This window comes from Oenanthe melanoleuca, chromosome 1 (genome assembly GCF_029582105.1).
Source record: "Oenanthe melanoleuca isolate GR-GAL-2019-014 chromosome 1, OMel1.0, whole genome shotgun sequence".
Lineage (NCBI taxonomy): Eukaryota > Metazoa > Chordata > Aves > Passeriformes > Muscicapidae > Oenanthe > Oenanthe melanoleuca.
This window is the reverse complement of record NC_079333.1, coordinates 101,858,058-101,878,242: the sequence shown is the minus strand read 5'-3', so window position 1 is coordinate 101,878,242 and position 20,185 is coordinate 101,858,058. Positions and strand designations below refer to the sequence as shown.

Genomic DNA, 20,185 nt, shown 5'->3' with positions numbered 1-20,185 from the left:
GAAGAAAACAAACTAAATCTCAAAACACTTTGAGGATCCTGTACTGCTCTTCACTAAAAAGGAGCTGGTTTTCAGTTTTAAAAGGTCAAATGCTGATCCCAGGCAAAGCACAGACTTAAAATTGACTTTGAATTTCCTTTCTTTGGTACTGAGGATCAAGAGGTTAAGCTTGAGTTATGTTTGCGTAGGATGTTATCTTCTACTTGCCTTTATCTAAGAGTTTCAAAGCTGTAGAAGTTTAAATTCACTGTTTAAAATTTCTGTATCTTACAGTCTAATCCATCCAGTTAAGAATTAGATGAGAATGTAATTTTAGCACATCTAGTCATTTTATCTTACTGAAAACTTTGAAATGGACCAGGCAGTTGAATAAAGTGGAACTTGATTGAAAGTCTGATACACTGGTAGTTAGCAAATTGGGAATTTAATTGAGTTTTTGTTAACATTTTACAAAAGACATGTTTTGGAAAAGTTGGAATTTGTTCTCTAGTACAGCATTACTCTGAAACAGAGACTTTGGAGAAGTCTTCCTTGACAGTCACAAAGACTGTCTGAATAGGTGCTGCTAAACCCAGTCAAAAGAGGGGAAATACAAGGTGTCTGTGTCTCCCTCTTCATAGTCCAGCAATCATTTTAAATACTGAATCTTCTAAATTTCACCAAACAGAAGTTTGCTCTGCCTTTTTATCCCCTGAGACACATCAGGCTACATCATGCTGTGTCTGCTCTGAGACGTGCCACTGGGACATCTGAGTTTTGGATGATTTAGGGATGTGGTGGGTTGCCCTTAGGGCCACAGAGAGCAGCAAGCCCCAGGGCTGCGGCTGCAGCTTGCTGCTGCTCTTTCTGCAGCACGTGGGCCAGGCAGGGATAGCCAAGGGAACAGGAGGAGAAGCAACATCTCACATAGGAGCTTGAGAAAGGGATGGCTCATAAATGAGGCTCTTGAGAGACTTGTAACAGTAGTGCTGGTTGGTTTTATTTTTCACTTTTGCTAAAACTTTCTTGTGTAGTTTCTGAAAACAGATGCTCAGGAAATAGATTCCTTCAGTGTTTCAGAAGTAATCGGTTTGGGGTTTGTTATTCATCACGATCTGACATTTGTTAAAATTGGGTTCAGTTGAATGGCAGAGAATTTTTCATTATTTTAGCTGCAAATACATTTACACTTTTAATGAGTTTGAACCTGCAGACTGCCTGTTCAGATCTCTACCCAAGCGAATTTGAAGTAATTATGGAAAGAATGACAGAACAAAGGCAGTTTACCAGAATACTTCCAAGTACTTTCCTGAATACAAAAATACAAGCTTTCTATTCTAAATAAAAATTAATTGTTATAAATATACTTTTTAAATATTTTTCACAGAGTATCTTTACTAAGGTGTTCTTTTTCTTCCATAACACAGTAGCTGCAAATGATTGTTTTCCTTTACTTGAACACTCAGCATATTGAAGGCTGTGATTAGCTTCAAGTTGCAGTTTAAAAACTGGTTTAGGATGAAGAGATTTTATGACAGTTATGTCAATAAATATATTTTTTCTTTCCAGCACATAATTAGCTGCATATTGAATTTATCTGAATTTTTTTTGACTGTTCAGATTTTTTGCAATGAATCACTAGAAAAGAATTACTGGCATAAATTTGTATTGTGTTTACAAATATCTTAGCTAAACTTTTTACTGTTTAGTATTTACATCTAAATTAATTTTCTAAAGTTTATGTGTTATTTTAATTTCACTTATTTAAAGTTCCTTACCCTAATGAAGCATATTTAACCATTCTTTAGAGAAAAAATGAAAAATAATTTTTTTCAGTAAATATTGTCTCTACATTTTTGTTACTATTTTGGTGGTCTCTTATATTCTCAGTAGAAGCTATTAAACACATTAATTCCTAATCTTAGAAATACAATGAATACAGAATCGACAACTGAATGTTAAAAAGTGAAAAGGCACCAAAATATTATTAGATTTCCAGATGGCAATATGAGTCACGAGTGCAGATCTGTCCTACTCCTGTGGTTGTATATTTTATTTCTATAGCTGACACTTCACAAATAAATCCAACATCACTGTGTGCAGTTACAAACTCTAAACATCTGATGTGTTCACTAATTATTTACGGGTTGCTATGGTGTTGCTATTACATTGTTGACCATGGAGAAAATACTTGAGCTGCAATATATATTTCATGTGGTTTCTCAACATTGCACATGAAAATACAAGTTTACTGATATGTTTATGTAGTAGCTACCAAATATAACTAAATTAATGGTGGTTTGAGAAAAAAAAAAATTTCCGTGGTCTTTTGTGGTCTACCATAAGAATTCGTTATTGATTCAGTTTAATAATGGTAGGAAATCTAATCCCTACTCTATGAATTATCATATATTGAAAATGCAATTAGGAAAAATAATAATTTACTACTTAGTATTAAAAGCTGAATATAGATGCATTTGCTTCCGAAACTATAATGTGTGTAAGATTCCTATAAAAAGATGTGCATTCAGAGTAGTTGATGAAGGGATCTTATGAATTTAGAAATACAAACAGAAATCTGCTATGTTTCACTATGGAAAATACAAAGTGATGTACCTAAGAATAGCAGTTTTGTAGAAGACAAAATGTTGCATATGAAATTCTGTGTTTCTCTGCTATAGTTTGATAATTTTCCATCAGTCAAAATGGGTATATTTCAGGGTTAATGAAATAAACCTTTTGCCAACAGAGAAGTAGCTTAAAAGCTTTTTTTGCAACTTTGGTTGGTTTTTAAGGATAAGCTTGAAGACCTGTGCAGAAGGTAGATCTGCTTGGCTCCATAGGGCCAGCTGCTGGAATTATATATATATATATTATATATATTATATCCTCAGTCACCTGCCTCTTCAGCAAGTTGTACTCCCACTGCTTTCTCTTGCTCTCTCCATATCTGAGTTGTCTGGTGGTTCATGTTCCTTACTCCTGGTTTAGGCTTGGATTTGAAAGCCCATACTCCCTAAGTAACAACTAACTGTTAATTTTTAATTGCCACCATGAATTTAAACACCTAGAAATTACATGTATCTGTTGTTCCAAAGGTAATTATGTTGATAGAAATCAGTTTGTTCAAAAGGTGTAATCAGTCATTGAGTTAAAACTTTTAATTCAATTTACCAGTTCAGCTAACACAAAGCACTTTGTTTTAGTGTCTTGCATAACACTTGTCTTGAAGGGTATTATTTATAATAGAAGTTCTAGCAGGTCAAAAAGAGATGGTAAAGTAAATTATAAGGTGCATCTGCATGTCCTGTTAATTGCAATGAACCTTTAAATTCCTTTACTGCATATTGTTCCTGATTAGAATAAAGAAGTAGTTCTATAGAATTTTTTTTTTCTAATTTCTGAAATCCTTCTGTGCATGCACACACACACAAACACACACACATGAAATATATATATATATATGTATAAAACATCTCTGAAAGAATTCCTGGAAAGTCTTAGGTTAAAAACATAATTATCCTACTGATCAGCATTTAAATCAGTCATCAAAGTAGGAAAATTACTAGGAAAACTTTTAATGTTTTAAGAGTTGCAGCTCAATTTATAAGGGTGATAAAACTGACAGTATACTTAAGATGATAAAGGAATCTTGCCAATTGCTCTCTCTTCTAAGAGAAATCTTTTTGATTTCTCATTCAAAATACTATGCTGCTCAATAATTTTGCTCTTGGGTGTATTGAGTTGAATGCTATGCCTTTTCTGTGCCAGAATTAACGTATTTAAACTTGGATCTTTCTCAGGTTTATCCTCAGGGTACCATCACATAATGCCTCCTCTGAGCTATGCAATTCACAAATTAGTAGAAGGGAGAGGAAACCAGAAAAATGGAATGTGTTGCTGAGAGCTTGAGTTCTGGCGTACCTGGTCAGGTTGAGACAGAGGTTTTATTATGTGGTTTATGGTGTAACACTGGATGCCTGATTCCCAGATTTCCATAACTGGAGCAGGGAAGGATACTGCCTCAGAAAGATTTGAAGTTGTGCTTCTTCTTTCAGGATTACAAGGAGTTAGTTTTTCTTCATTTTTGTAGTTGCAGTGCTATGGATCTCAGCATAGATTGACATCAGACTCATTTTCACAGAAACAAATGTTTTGATTAGCTGGTTTTAGATGACCTATTTTGGCTTGAGAAGAGCATATGACCTCTCAAGTCATGAACATGAACACTTCTCAGAGAAGAACAGTGTAATAAATGTGATGCTATGACGTTGGTTCTTTTTTTCCTGACTTGTGCAACCAAATTGTAAATCTGTGTGTTTTAGAAAGAATTCTATCTGCATAACTGTACTCCATAAGAGATCCAGAGTTGTAATAAATAGATATATTAGTACAAGGAATACTACTATATCTGGGAGCATCAACTCCATTTTTGTTGATATCAGTTGCATTTCCAGAAACTCTGGGCAAATGGCAGTTCATGAAAATATTAATGCATGATTCCATTAGAAAATCCAAGAAAAAATCAAGAAAATAGGGCTGTTAATTCTTTTGCTATTTATGGTGTTCATTTTTTCATGTATTTGTTTGTATAAATATGCATATGTGTGTATATATGAGTATACCCATAGTTTATATATAAATATAAATAGATTTGTAGTATTTTATTATTTACACAGTAAATATAATCTTTTATTTTTTCCTCTGAAGAACAATTTGGCACCCGTGGCTTATGTTTGTTTAATCTGTAGGCAGATAGTGCAGAGTAACTTTATTCTGAGCTTAAAAAAAAAAAAAAAAACAAAAAAAAGTATTTAGCTCATATATCTAGTAAATATTAAGATATACCGTTTTAAGAACCAAAAAAAAATCTGCTGATTTAGAATTCATTCTAGATCTAAACCAGAGACTTGATCTAGAACTATATTGAGATCCTGTTCTAAGCAGCACAAATTTGCCAAACATTTCAACTTATATAAATTAAAACCAGAATTTTCATGCTCTGAGTGTAGTTATGAAGAATACGTTTATGTGTTAAAAATACGTTTTCTCTTTAGTAAAGGAGACTGAAGGGAGACCTTATCACTCCCTACAACTCCCTGAAATAAGGTTGTGGTGGGATGAGGGTTTGGTCCCTTTCCCCCAGAGACAAAGGGTAGGACAAAAGAGAATAAGGTCGGGTTGGGCCAAAGGAGGTTTAGCTTGCAGATTGTTACAACCCACTCCTGAAGGCAAGATAACTGAGGCTCTTGTTAGTAGTAGATCCCTTCTAGCAGATTAGAGTGAAATGACAATGACCAATTATCTTGTGTGTACATGGCAGGTTTATTTTAGAACAATTTGATTGCAGTGAGAAGGATGTTTTCAGCCATTTTGGTTATTATGTGTAGAAATGAAACAATATAGAAGTGTAAAGATGTCACTTAAGAAAATGTTTAAGGAAAATAAAGAAAATGAAAGGATAAGAGTAGATAGTGAAGAAGAAATGCCCATCAGTGGATCAAGGTGACAAGATTTGATTGTTGTGATTTCAATGCCCATTGGTCAAAGCAGTGATCTCAGGTTTGGGGGTGAGGGAAGCCTGCATAACATAAAGTTCAAGATATTCATGTTCAGATGGGAGTGCCCAGGTACCTCCCCTGGGGAGGGAACAGTTAAACACAGTGGATCATGCAAAGTCCTCTGGTGCAAGGCTCCAGAAATGAGTCTGAGGGCAGTTTGTGTATTTTTGATTGTTTGTGGCACTTTCTAAAACAGGACAGCTGCCTTTCCTACCAGTGCAGTTGGGCCAGTTATGCCCCATCAGAAAGGATGAACACCTTCAGGCCTTTGTGTGAGTGTGAATGTCCCAATATTGCATGAGCCAGTTATGTATGGGAAGAAATGGCATAATAAAAATACTATCCCACCTTGGAGGATCTGATTTACATTGATGGTTAAATTACAAGTATTTTATATAAAACATAATTTTTCTCCTTTAGAAGAAAGGACTCCAAATGTTAATCCCAAGCATTCACGTTCTACCAATGCTCTTCCCTGCTGCCCTTGAAATTTTTTGCCTTCATCTCTTGATAACTTCAGAAGCTTTTGCACAAATGTTCACATCTCAGTATATTTATATAGCCATAGTGAAAATGAGCAGATGAGTTGTAGATGGAGACAAATGAAGAGTAGACATCTAAAGTTAGGTGTTGTGAAAACCATCTTATTCCTACTTCTCAACTGAACTTTACCTACTTTTTGTGAATCTCAACACCAAACTATATGGCACAGTTGCTGAAATATCTTGTTGTTTAATATTTCCAAGTGAGTCCATGTCAGTTTTTACAGGTTCAGTTTGGCAACACTTGATGCTAGAATTCTTAGTTGTCAACACTGGGCTTTCTTACTGTTACTTCAAACAGAATTTTAGTTTGAATAATTAACTGCTTTATTTCTGGTGTGCTTGTTTGCTACTTGCCACATGTAATTTTGAAGTTGAATTTAGTGGTGTTGTAAATTATGCCTTGATCTTTTCTTTAAAAATACATTTAATGTTATGTTAAAAAGGTGTTGGTGTTTTTGATATAAAGAAATCTGTGATCCACTTATACAAATAATTAGTGTAAATTCTAAGAATCAGTTATCTGTCATCCTTCAGTATGGATAAGCACTTCAATATAAAAATAAATTTATAGAAACATTAATTTTACTTTTTATTGCAGGATAGAGGAAGAAAAGAATACTTTAGCAGAATTTCAAGAGGATTTGAACAAGTTGATTTTATGGTTAGAGGAAGCAGAAAGCATTATTTCTATTCCCGTTGAAAAAGGGAATGAAGACCAGTTGAGAGACTGCCTGAGCAAAGTAAAGGTATTGTAAGCTCTATACTTAATACTATCTTATTTTATCAATTCTACATTGAAGAAAATGGAAAGCTATTTTCCAAAATGGTTTCTGATATCAAATACAGCATTGAAATTTTATAGCTTCTCACTTATTAAATGGTATTCAGTATTTCACAAGAGGATCCAGAACTGCATGCATAATTATAAATGTCAACTCATTAAAATATCACTGCAACATTTTCTAGACTAAAGATCTAGGTGACTTATTTTTTAGAATACTTAAAACCCCCATCAGAATATGAAATATTTGTTTTTAAGGGCTGGAATATTTTAATGAATATGTTAGAGTTTGATACTGGTGATAAATATATTCAACAGAAGTTTCTGTGTTTAGTTTTTTGAAATGTGTTCAGTAGAATGACTATTTTTCATTACTTGTACAATAAATTAAACAGTAATTGGAAAATGTATATTACTTATAAAATATATGCCTAAATGTTATTCTTTTCTCCCTTGAGGATAAGGACCTACTTATTCTTTTTGTAAATCCAAGTTGAACAAATTCAGCTAGTGATGTATATAGCATTAAATAATCTGAAGAAAACTTGTCAGTTTGTGCCATCCTTCTCACAACAAAATTAAAAAAAAAAAAAAAAAAAAAAAAAAAAAAAAGCAACCTAAAGGATTATTTAGTAAAAATCTATCTTCAAATTTCTTTTTAAATAAGAATAGGATAAATATCATTTCAGGGAATGGAGATTCAACCATGTGGTGAGTTTGTCCTATTTAGCAGAAGATGCAGTTGAGTTGGTTAGGGAATTTGTGAGGCTCTGTTGTTGAGGATATCAGATCCAAGGCAAAGAAATACTTTTAAGGGATGTTAGATGCATTTGACAAAATGAATAAAGGTTTAAAGACTAAAAAAATTGTTTAGAACCAGGAAGGCTCCACTCTTCACATACACAAATACAGAATTCCTAAGAGATATATAATCCAAAATTATATATTAATTATGTTATATTATGTTATATTATATTATATTATATTATATTAGTATATATATATATGTATATATATATAAGCATCTCTTATTTGAATCTTTTTTTTACAGTCCACCTTCTTTTGAGGCTGCACAAAAGGGAATACATCCTAATGGAGCAAATAATAATAATGTATTACATTGCAGCATGGCTCATTTCATACTTACTGTTTTTGTTAATAATCAAGAACAAACAAGGAAAAAACTCCAGAACAACAAAACCCTTGAAGCAACATTAACCTTACTTGATATATTAAGTTACTTTGACAATATAAGTATTCAGTAACAACATATGTAGTGGAGAAGTGGTGTATTTTGATGCTGCCTTGCATTTTTTTCTGGCTTTTTTTTTTTTTTTTTTTTTTTTTAATAGTGAACCTACAAGAACATTCTTAATTAAGAGGTTGAACTGGAGTGGAGGGCTTTCCCCCACATACCATCTGGGTGACTGTTCAGAGCCTGGAGCATATTAAAATACTTCTCCAAAATGCTTTCTCCATACCATGGAGATTATTAAAATTGATATACATGAACTATTGAGTGTCCAGGTCTTCAACTGATAATGTAATAGTGATTAATATCCTAAGAAACCCTGTATTTTGTCACATAGAACTCTCTTTAGGCTTGATTGACCAGTACAGTCTCTTTTGGGTTTTTATTTAGCCTTCTGCATTCAGAAAGCAACAGTTATTTTGTCTTGAATTGAGTTTATTCCTTTGGCTGATACACAAATCAATAAGGGTCAAGATAAGAGAGCTGAAAATCCTACCACAGTTCATCTTAACTGCTGTATTTGTCTGTTCCAGTTAAGAGTTGGAGATCTGCCGCCCCACAAGGGAATACTGAAACGATTAAATGAAACTGGAGGAATAGCACTTGGAAGTGCATCACTGAACCCAGACAAAAAACATAAGCTTGAGAGTACGCTGAAGGAGGCTAACCATCGTTTGTTAAAGGTTAGACTTATTACTGATATAACTGTGATATAAAATTTTAATCTGCAGTGAATATTTGCATTACGTATTTTCTGGTATGTATAATTTTTCTCTGTATGAAGAGACATTTGTGTGCATAATGAATCTGAGGAAGAAAAATGGGTACAATACACTGCTGTGAGAAACAGTGATAGCAAACTAAGACCATTAGTGACTGGAATGATGATGTTGCATTCAAATATACTCCCTAAATTACAGTTCTTCTACTTAAGGATGGAATGCACAACATCATTTTTGTAGCCCAATGCTTTTGCTGGAAACCACAAATATTCCAGGCTTTGAAACTCAGGTGTGTGAGAGGCAGATGTTTGATTTTCTTTATGGAAGCACTTCCCAAATCTCTCCTGTTCTCAATCCCAAGGTGAACACTACACTTCCACCACACTTCTTCCAACCTTGAGCATTCACTTCTGGTTTTTATGTAGCGAAATACCACATATTTTGCTTTCTGGCATCTCCATACTGATAGAAAGAAGGGAGGACTTTGTTCTGTTTTATTGCTGAAATGATATATTTTTGTGTTGAAAACTCGTGAAAATATGTAGCAAATCTGTTAAAGAGAGGTAGATAATTTGAGTGTTTTCATGATAGAAATGATAGAAAGCATTGTCCAGAGGACTACTACCCAAGGCATGGATTAGCCTGCTTGGAAACGATCAAGGTAGAATCAGTTGAAGGATTTCTGTTGAGACTGATTGCAAAGTCAGAGTCAGGGACACTAACCTGTGGTATCTCTTTGTTAAAGTTACCAGGTTGCTGGGGCAAAAAAGGAATAATTCATTGTGTTTAGCTCTGGGGCGAAAAAAGGGAGAAAATAATCTTCACATACTTTACTGAAAAGGCACAGTAGAATTTCTGGTCAAGATTAATGCATCCTGGGTTTTGTTACCATTTTTGTTACCATTTCCATAAACAGAGTTGAAATAAAAATGAACTTGATGTGGTACTCTTACTAGTTTCTTCCTAACAGGAGCAGTCTGGAAAAGTTTAGAATATTAGCTAATGACTCAGACAAAAGTGGATAATAAATATTGATTGCATTCACAAACTCCAGGGTGGACACATAAATCATTATTTCAGTGATTGCACAGAAGTGTTTTTTTCTCTACAAATGGTCTTCTGAAATCAATGTATACAGAAGAATTGAGAACACTTCAAGATCAAAATAGTGTTATCTACTGGCTGAAGGAAGCATGTACATAGCTGAATTAAGGGACCATGTTAATACCTAAGCTGAGATTTTAAAAATACAGCATTCATTTTCAGAAAGAAGGTTTTATTTTAAGAAAACCTGCAGTTTGTCACTGAATGCAGCATTTTACTGATTAGTCATATACCTAAAAACTTGGAATTTTCATTTTCTGCTGGCTGATGCAAAAATGTTTCAAGTCTTGTCACAGTCAGAGCAGCCAAGGCTGTTGTTGGAAATGCTTAGGTGTGGGTGAAATATGGGAGACAAAAACTGCTGCTTAGTGAATCATTACAATTTAAAGAATTTTTGTAATTTTATGTCCCCTAGATCTAATGTGTCTGACAAGATAATTATTCTTGGAATTTCTTACTTGAAAAATTTCATTTACAACTAAAAGAGACTAAACCAAGAAAAGTAATCTTCCATTTGAGATCATTACTTAACCACCTAATTTTTATTTCTCTTATCTACCCATGGAGATGTATACAACGGAGTTCTCATTCTCCCTTGATCTCTAAATGTAAAGAATCTGAAAAATGCAGTGGTTTGGTTTTGTTGTGGGCTTTTTGTCTCTTGTTTTTTTTTTGTTTTGTTTTTTTTTTTTATTTTAATGAAAAGAAATTGAATTTGAAAATTACAATACTCAAATCCATGCGTCTTCTTAGAAGGTGCTATCTTTTGCAGGTTTTTTGTTTTCTCTGTGGTTCTGACAGAGGTAGAAAACAAAACAAATCAAAAAGTTAGAAGCTCATTTTGCAGTTCGGTAAGATTTTCACAATGATACTGAAGGAAAAAATAATTATTTTTTCATTTGTATGTTTTTTGCTGTTACTCATGATTTGTGTAGGAAACTTCAATTATTTGTTTCACTTTCTGCCCTGAAAATGTAGGATTTGAATTAAAACTCGTGGAAAGAAATTATGAGAGCCTGACAGAGGAACTTAATGTTTTCTTCGTTCAACTGTAGATATGTAAGCACGGGAAAAACCCCACAGATATTTACTCTGAGCCAAAGATCACAGGATGGGCACTTTTATATAAGGCAAACTTCTTAGGTCACCTGAGGATGATTCTGTAGTCAGTGGTTTTGATGAGGATATATTTTTTGTGTTCCTCAAAGCACAGTAGACAAACATCATCACACAGAGATTTCTCTAGAGCTTTTCTGTCTTTCCACCTCCTCTTAAGAGTGCATCCTTTACTTTATTCCTTTGTTTCAAACTGTTTTGTTTTCTGGCATCTCTGCTTGAAATGAACGAGTAACAATCTACCATTTATGATTATCCCATTTTGCAGGATGATAGTATTTTCAAGATATGAAACATACATGACAGTTACGTAAATAATGTCAGCTAGGTCCTTATCTGGTATATGTTAATTCTTTGGAGGAGCTGGGAAATGTAGCTAAGAATGTAGCCAAATATCTCCTAAAGTTATCACAAATTTTTGTTTTGCCTTGATCTGCCAAGCAGGGGAACAGGGGACAGCACCAGTGAGTCTTAACCTTCAAGATGACATATTTGAAATAAGTCATGTTCAAACCTTCTTTACAGTCACAGAAACTGTTGCCCTACAGCAATAGAAATAACCTAGAAAGGAAATTTAGTATGAAGGGAATTGCAGTCACATAAAAGTATTTTTTTAGCTTTTACTTCAGAATTGTCTTTGCTTTTGGGTGTTTATATCACATTCTGATGACCTTGAGAGTAGATACATGAAGAGTTTTACTTCATTTGGATAGTAATAATTTTAACACCACATTTCTTTATACAACTTTATCAAATAGTGATTCTAATACAATGTAGTTTAAGCAGAGAATGAAGATTAAAGCCCACATTTGAAAGGCAGGACTTTTAAATTCTATCCTGGCTTTACTTATTGTACCCTCTCCAAAGGCAATATTTCTTGTAAAAATGAAAATAGCACTATCTTTGTGAAGTCTTAATATTATGAAAAATGAAGTGTTTTATGACCATTTTTATGCTTTCACATCAAGAATTTTTCATTTATTTTCAAAGCTTAAGGTATCTTCTGCTGTGATGTCCAAGTAAGGTAACCACCTAGTGCTTCAAAGAATACAAAAGGGTACTCGGCACTGGAGTTTGTGATGAATTCAGTTCTTGTCATATACCACCTGCCATGGCATGTAACAGATCTGTAATGGGTTTCTTACCTTTTACTGTGCAGTAAATGGATTGATAGATTAGGTCTGAGACCAGTGAACCATGGAATCAGAGGTTTGCTGGAAGGAGTTTATTACTCTTTAATATTATTCTTGGTCTGGTGTCAGCCAAGAGCGATGAGCTAAATTATCTGAAAGTAAGCTGGATGCCAAAATCAGCATTCTCCTCATTTATCCACCTTAGTCTTCACAACACCTACTGTATGTATTATGAAGGTTATTATAAGTGCCTGATGGAGACATTTTGTTTTGCTGCCTTTTAATTTGTCTACTAGTATTAGTTCTAATTACTAGACACTGAAGAGACTATTTCACTGTTTATTGCCACAGCAAATCAATTTGTTGTGCTATGTGGACAAGATAAAAATTAGAGCGGAGTGACATGGCTATAATTTGTGAACATTTTCTGTACCACCAGAACAGGCGTAGGTTGTCTTAGCTTGGTTGATCAAGTGTAGAGAAAAACAGATGGACCCAAAAGTGCAGAAACACAAAGTCATAACAAGGTTATAGTTCATGTATTGTAACTTGCTTTGAGTAGAAATTATTCATAGATTACCTGCAATGGCATAAAATTTCCAGCATGTCAATGCAGCTTAATTCGGGCTCACAGTTGGAACTACTGCAATTGCTACTGTTGTTATTTGTGGTATGGAGGGGAAAATATATTGGAAAATGAATGTTAAAGTTTGATTTCTGTTCTTTCAATTTGAAATAAGAACAGTACAACTGGCATTTTGGGGATCAGAAGGTTGACATTTTCCTGAATTTACTTTCATTTAATGAGTGACCTGATTCCATTAAATGTAATAAAGTCTTTTGTTATGCTAAATTATCTGTGACAGTCTGTCATAGATGGCTAATTAAATGTAGTCTACATTCATGTTATCAGCCATACTCAAAAATGGCCTCACGTATAGCAAAAAGAAATTTGATGTAAATGTTCATTAGACAAACCTGGGAATATCACAAGCTCTAAGAAAGAAGTATATATATAGGCTTAATTTATTTTGCTTGTTTGTTTGTTTTTGTTTGTTTGTTTTTTTGTTTTAATTTGTGTATTGTTGGCAACTAGTATTAATTAAAATTTTAAAAGCTAAACAAAGAAAAATATTTATGAAATACAGTCAAGTCATCCAGGGGTAAAAAGTCTGTATTATCCATTGAGGCCATACAAGCATGTATGTATTAAATTCATGTATGTGTATACATTTGCAATATATATCATACTATCTTACCGACCAGTTTTAAATTCCTTATTATTCTTGTTTGCCATACAAATCCAGAATATATTAATCATATATTTAAGAAGTTATGTCAAGTACTTTGAATGTAAGAAGTACTAATTTTCAATACATATGTGCTGACAGCTTCTTTGAATTAATATTGATGCAGCTAAATTACTAGATATCAAATAACTAACTTCAGGCAAATTCCTACACATTTTTTTACAACACTGTTCTGTGCATCTGAGAGAGTTTTCACTTGTAATGAACAATGCTCAGATACTACTGCACACCAATCAATGGCAATGGTTTGGGCTTTCTAAAGCTTCAGTTCCAAGACAGACGCTGCCATTGTCTGTCAGGTTTTTCATCCATCTCTATTAAGGAAGACCATAGGGGCCTAAAATCAATGCTTTACTCTTTGCTGTTTACAAGATAAAGATTATACTTTAATTATATAGACCTGTCTGTATAGCAACATGCCTATGTAATTAAAGTTCTCCCAAATGCAATAGTCTAAAATAAAGTTAAAACTTTTCCTCAGCCCGGGATGTACAGACAGACAGGGCAATGAGAGGCTGAAAGCAGCAGCAGAGAAAGGCCCCTGGGGGTCCTGGTGATGGAAACTGAATCTGAGCCAGCAGGGCCCTGGCAGCCAGGAGGGCCAAGCGTGTCCTGGGGGCACCAGGCCCAGCATGGCCAGAAGGGCAAGGGAGGGATTGTCCTGCTCTGCTCTGGGCTGGGGCAGCCTCACCTCCAGTGCTGGGGCAGTTTGGGGTATAAAAAACACATTAAGCTGTTAAGGAACACCCAAAGGAGGCCATGAGGATGGTGAAGGCTCTGGAGGTGAAGCCGTGTGAGGAGTGGCTGAGGGCACTGGGTTTGTTCAGCCTGGAGGAGACTGAGGGGAGACCTCACTGCAATCAAACTTCCTCGTGAATCCTGATGGGGTCCTGTTGATCCTTTTCTCCTGGTCTTTTCTGTGGTGAGGATTCCACAAAAAAGAGTTTAATGGATTAATATTCAGGCCACGTGGGGATGCTCAGGTACCTCCCCAGGGGAGAAGTTTGGCACAGTCTCTCACAACATTCTGGATCTGTGGCACCACTTTGGCTCACATGCTGTCCTCTGGTGCAAGGCCTTAGGAATGAATATGGGGGACACTTTAGGGGCTGTGATGGTTTATGACACTTCCCTTCACATGAATGTCCTGTGTACGTGGCCTTCTTGGGGTGGGGAGTTTTACAACTGAGCCAGTTTAGGTAAGGGAAGATGGAGTCTTGTCACACATCCAAAAACTCTCATCCTCCCACACTAACCCATCCAGAGCTGATTCTCAGCACAACTCCTGGGTTTGGCTTTCTTTGTGGATAAGTGTAAGCCCTTAACACTGCAGTCCCTGACAGAACTGTGTGTAGCCTGCGGGATATATATGGTACTTCCTGCTGTAAACCTGGTGAAGAACATTTAGGGCATTTTACATTTATTTTAAAATAATTTTCTTGTCAGAATATCCTTTATTAAGAATTACTGAAAGAATTAGAGTCTAAAGCTGTTTTTGGATTTCAAGAACTGAGTAAGAAAAAAAAGATAAAGGAAAGAAATTCCTGGATTAGATTATTTAGTAGAGATTTAAGGTGGAGGAACTTGTGCTCAAAAATGTCCTTGAAAAAGGAGAATTGCTGAGAGTGGAGAGCAGAATGAATGACAATTAGTTAGAAGTATTACACATAAAAATGCAGATATTCAGAAGACTGTGACATACATGATCATACTACCATGGAAGAAAAACAAAGCAAGTCTTTGGGGTGGGGAATATGTTTGTTTGCTTTTTAAAAATCTAGACAGCTAGATGAAGCAGAAAATTGTTTGGGGCATTGATTTTTTGGGTTTTTTTTTGGACTGTTTTAGTTTTCTGCATTGATGGGGAAAAATATTTTTTAAGAAAATATTACAAATATTCCATTGAGAAGTTTTTGAAAAAACAAGACCAAATAAACACCTCCCAAGGTCAGATCCTGGGAGCCTTGCAAAGAAACATGAAATGATATATGGAAAGCAAATAAAATTTTTCTATATTTAGCAAATAAAATCTTTCATATAGATTTTTAGTAGCCTGCTTTAATCTACCTCTAATAATACAGTCTTTACCCTGACTTTGCCAGAGACACTATGGCTTATAAATATTCACGAGTTTAAAGAAATTACATAGATTTTGTTTTAAAGTCAATATTGAGTTTGCTAATGCAAATGGCTCAGTTAATTAACTAAATGGCATCCTAAACTGAACTTGTATGAAACTCTTTCGTACACTGATTGTTTTCATGAAGAAATGTTGCATATAAACCAATCTTTCCCTCTTCATTTGAAATTATTTTTAGTACATGCTCTAGGGATGGTGATTTTGAGCAGATCAAACTTTCCAAACAGTGGCTGTGAGAATTTCTGTTTCATGTAATCATCTTACAAGTACTATGGAAGTGTCAGTTATGATTTATCAAGAAGTCTGGATTGAAGTTTGCATTTAATAGTTGTTATGACTTCAGTTATTTCTTTATTATCCAAGTCCTCCCTTGCATGACATCAAACCTGCTTTCAGTCCAGTTATGCTCTGGGCTGATTGCAGTGTAGTCAGTCACTGTCTCTTCCTAATATTTGCATTTTTTCAGGAGTGGAATTGTACAGAAAAAGCTGCTGCTTGATTTACACTTAGTAAATGAAGAAATTCATAAAGAAAACTTCCACAATTCTTCACACAGAATATTTCATTTTTCTCTATGCAAGCAATTATGATCTTTTTTTATATCTGACACTATCTGTTATCCTATATTTGAAGCCATTTTCATGAAGTGCTTTGTATATCAGAGTGATCCTCCCAAGGGGGGTCATACAAAAATAACGTTTTTGAAAGTTTTCACAGATATCCCACAACATACTTTTGCTCATGTTTATTGCAGCTTATCTTGTTATGCATACCAGGATAGCTAAATCTTAATCCACTCTCAGATTCCTCAACATAGCAGGAGAGCAAGAAAAAGGAGTACTTTAGCATTTCAGGAAAGAAACTGGCATATTTTAACTGCTGGTAAAATGCTGGATTTTGGGATTTCTTTGCTCTCCACTTACCACTAAGAAAACTCTTCATATTGTTTTTTGAGAAATTACATGTTGGAGACATGCATGTCCTCATCTATATTCTAAAAACAGCTGGGTAATAACTGCATTGCTTTCTCTTTGGTCATTTCAGGTAAACAGGGAAAGAGGTTGATTTGTGAGAGAGAAGTGACATTTGAAATTAGGTGTCAGTCACTCAAAATATAATATGTACAAGTTATTTCAGTGGCTCTCCTTACTTTTATTTATAGTGATGCCTTACTATTATTATAACTCTTCAAATTAATTCATTGCAATAACATTTCTGACTTCTTCAAAACTATTTCCCAACATTTGATATTTCTTACTTACTGTCTCTACCTAATTAGTTTCACCTTTTTCATTTTGAGCATTGTTCTTCAATTAAAAGATTGAGCTGTAACTCCACAACCATTATTTTAATTGATACTGCTTTAATTGAATCTGCTTTTGAGATATTCATAAGAATTAAACAGAATGGGCAAACAGAATATGATTTTACATCAGGTGACATACTTTATCCTTCCTCCCTTTATACCTGTTATCATTAAGAACTGATATTCCTTTCCATCTGCAGAGCTCTAATTCATCCCATAGTGCATACACACAACTGTGGGCAGGCTGAAAAAATAACTATCTAAAACTCAAGTGAGAAATAGTGGAAAATTGGAGCAAGGGAAAGGATCAAGGAGATCTAAACGGCCAAGATGAGCATAGGTAAGGTTTTGCACCAAAGTAATCAGATAGGGGTAGGGATAGAATCAGCACAGTGCTGTGTTGTTTAGCCTACTTGTGGGGGAAAACCAAGGCATCAGGTTCAAATGGAACAGAAGCAAGTAATGCGAGTAATTTTAGAATTCATAAGAAGAAATTGAAAAACTTAGATGAAGGCCTAGGTTTTGAAAGTATGCAATTATTCACGTTTCAGATATTCTCATGTTTTGAGAGATGTTACCTTTTTTGTGCTGGCAGTTTTTTGTGGATTTGTGCATATGTGTGTGTGTTTCAATGAAAAGAGCAAAATTTAGACTTAATAAAATTTATTATGTGGAAAATTGTCTGATAGTTTCTGGTTAGAATGAAATTGAATATTGTGAAGACCAGTGTCAGTTGATAAAATTAAGCTCTTCTGCTGTTTCATGAGTTGAGTTAGAGCTTAAATCTTTTCCATTATTATGTCACTAACCTTCCAATTAATCTTACTTAATTAGCACTTGACCTAAAGTACAAAATTTTAGATGTATCTCATGGTTAGAGTGTTTTGACACATAACATTGAAATTATATAGTCCTTTGATGTTGAATTCAGATTTGTTGTCTTTGAAAGTATAATCCATACTTTTGGTGTTTCCACTTGCAAATTTATTTTGCATCTTCGGTTGCAAACCAAGGTGTATTGTCAATGTTGATCTGTTGTGAAATAAAGCAAAGTTGAAAATGTATAATTTGTGCTGAAAGGAGCAATCCAGATTTTTAGAAAGATGTTTCAGCTGAAGTTATCTTTTATTCAATTCTATTTTATTTGCACCCTGCCTTCCTTGCTTCATCAGGCCTTTGTCAGTCCTAGGCAGACCCTGGGAAAAGCATTTCATGTTTGCCCTGCTTTCACTCTGCTGCAGGTGTTGCCTTATGGCCACTGTTCCTATTGTCACTCTTAGAAAAGAACTTCAGCCATCCTCTGACAAAACTTAGAAGTCTTTCTTAAATAGGAGGGAAAGACATAAGATGCCAAAGGGAATGAAAGTAAGTAAACACTGGATAGTTACCCCAAGACAACAAGTCCTTTTGAGCTACTTTGCTTTGGGGCCCAAAGCACAAATATAAAAGAGTATTGAAGTGGGATACTAGCTTCTGTTCATTCATCCCTGGAGGCACCCAAGAACTTGTAGGAATTCATTTAGAAAGACCAGAATCAACAGCTGTGGGACTGTTGCAGCTCCCAACAGTATTGGAATCCCACCTCGGATGTGCAGCTCCTGGAGCTGTGAAGCACAAGCTGGAAGGACTGTGAGTAAAACAGTGGGGAAGATTCTGGAGGGCCCCATCTCCACGTGTGCCCCTCTGCCACAGAAAGGGCATTAATCTGCACAGACAGTCATCATGTCCATGTCCATTACTCCATGGAGGTTTTCCAATTTCTGCTTCTGGTGAGCTGCAGAATTAGCTCAGGAAACAAGCTGTCCCCCCAGAGACAGTCTGCAACAGTACCTTGGCTTGATAGGCAGACTTGTAATTACCTTAAACTCACCAGGCTCTAATTTGATTAGCCAGCTTGACGGCTTTATGCCAGAGCTTACAAAAAAACCCAAACAGCCTACAATGAGCTAGCAAATGAAATCCCTGATAACCAGAATCTAAGGCTCTGATTCCCACACAATGGCATGTCACACATGGATTTTACAAGGAATTGCCTTGTTAAATGCTTATCTGTAGCCCGAACCTGAGTTGGTAAAAGTTCTTTACTTATTTACTGTTGTTCTTTTTTTATCTTTGCTGTACAACTAGATGACACTACCATATATAATTACCTGATTCATATTTACACAGATTTCTTTATTTTTATATTAAAAATATTATAATCCTATATTTGTGCTATTATTTTAGAGCAGGAGACAATTTTTAAGAAGAGGCTACATATATGTAAATTACAGTTTACCTCTCATCATAGGTGGGATAAATAAATGTTTTGAAAACAGTGGTTGAAATACAGCCTGTCACCAAAACTTAATCATTAATCTTTTGCTGTTCTGCATGGAATATGTCTTAGTATATAATTAATTTCTTCCCATTTCTCTTCTTCACCCCAAAACCTCTACAAATTTTTCTTTTTCTTTTCCGTGTTACATCCAAAATACTTGATTAATGTTGATTGGAAGCAGATTAATTCAAATTTCAGATCTTCAGAAGTCAGCTTGGATTTTTATCTGCCTATGACTACCTATTTGCTTTCAGTTGTATTTCTGTGGAACTTATTTACATTAATATTAAAGCTAGTAAACATTAGAGATTAACATTCAAAAGTTGTAAGAAAGATGAAACCAATCTTGTATGAAATTAGGCCAAGGTCTGCATAAATTTTGAGTTAACACATAAGGGAAATGAATGCATTTTTAATTGTTTTTTTCTTTGCTGAGGCCATTCTAGAAAAACAGATTTTTTAATATATTTTAAAAGATTAGGAAGATAGTAAAAGTAGTTTCCTTCATGGATCAGTCTTTAGTAAATAGGATGTTATGAGGTGGCTATAACAAACAATGGAGGCAATGTAATATATGGCAAATCAAATCCTTGAATTTGAACAAACACCCCTTACATACAATCTAAAAAAACTTGCATGCAGAGATTATGTAGAGAGATTATTTTAGTACCTATAAATCAATATTCTCACACCAGTTTTCTAAAGAAATGTACATGCCATGAAACAGTTGTGTTCCTTGCATTCTCGCAGCAGGTGGTGCTCAGTTTTAGTATCACTCATTGCTTACATGACTCCGAGTTTGGATTTATTGTCTTCTGAAAAATTTCCTCATTAGGTATTAGAAGTACAGAGCACTCACACTTCTGTACCAGGCAATATGATAATAATGCTACTATTAATGCTGCTGAAATTTGCA

At 34.7% G+C, this 20,185-nt stretch overlaps 1 protein-coding gene across 3 annotated transcripts in view; it reads left to right on the top strand.

Moving 5' to 3' along the window:
* Positions 1 to 20,185, top strand: part of DMD (dystrophin) — a 1,135,346-nt gene that overhangs the window by 755,821 nt on the left and 359,340 nt on the right. For all 3 annotated transcript variants that reach the window (XM_056512754.1, XM_056512922.1, XM_056512842.1), the window contains 2 exons: positions 6,684 to 6,831; positions 8,652 to 8,801. In XM_056512754.1, the coding sequence (XP_056368729.1) occupies positions 6,684 to 6,831; positions 8,652 to 8,801 (298 nt within the window). The remainder of the gene's footprint in view (positions 1 to 6,683; positions 6,832 to 8,651; positions 8,802 to 20,185) is intronic.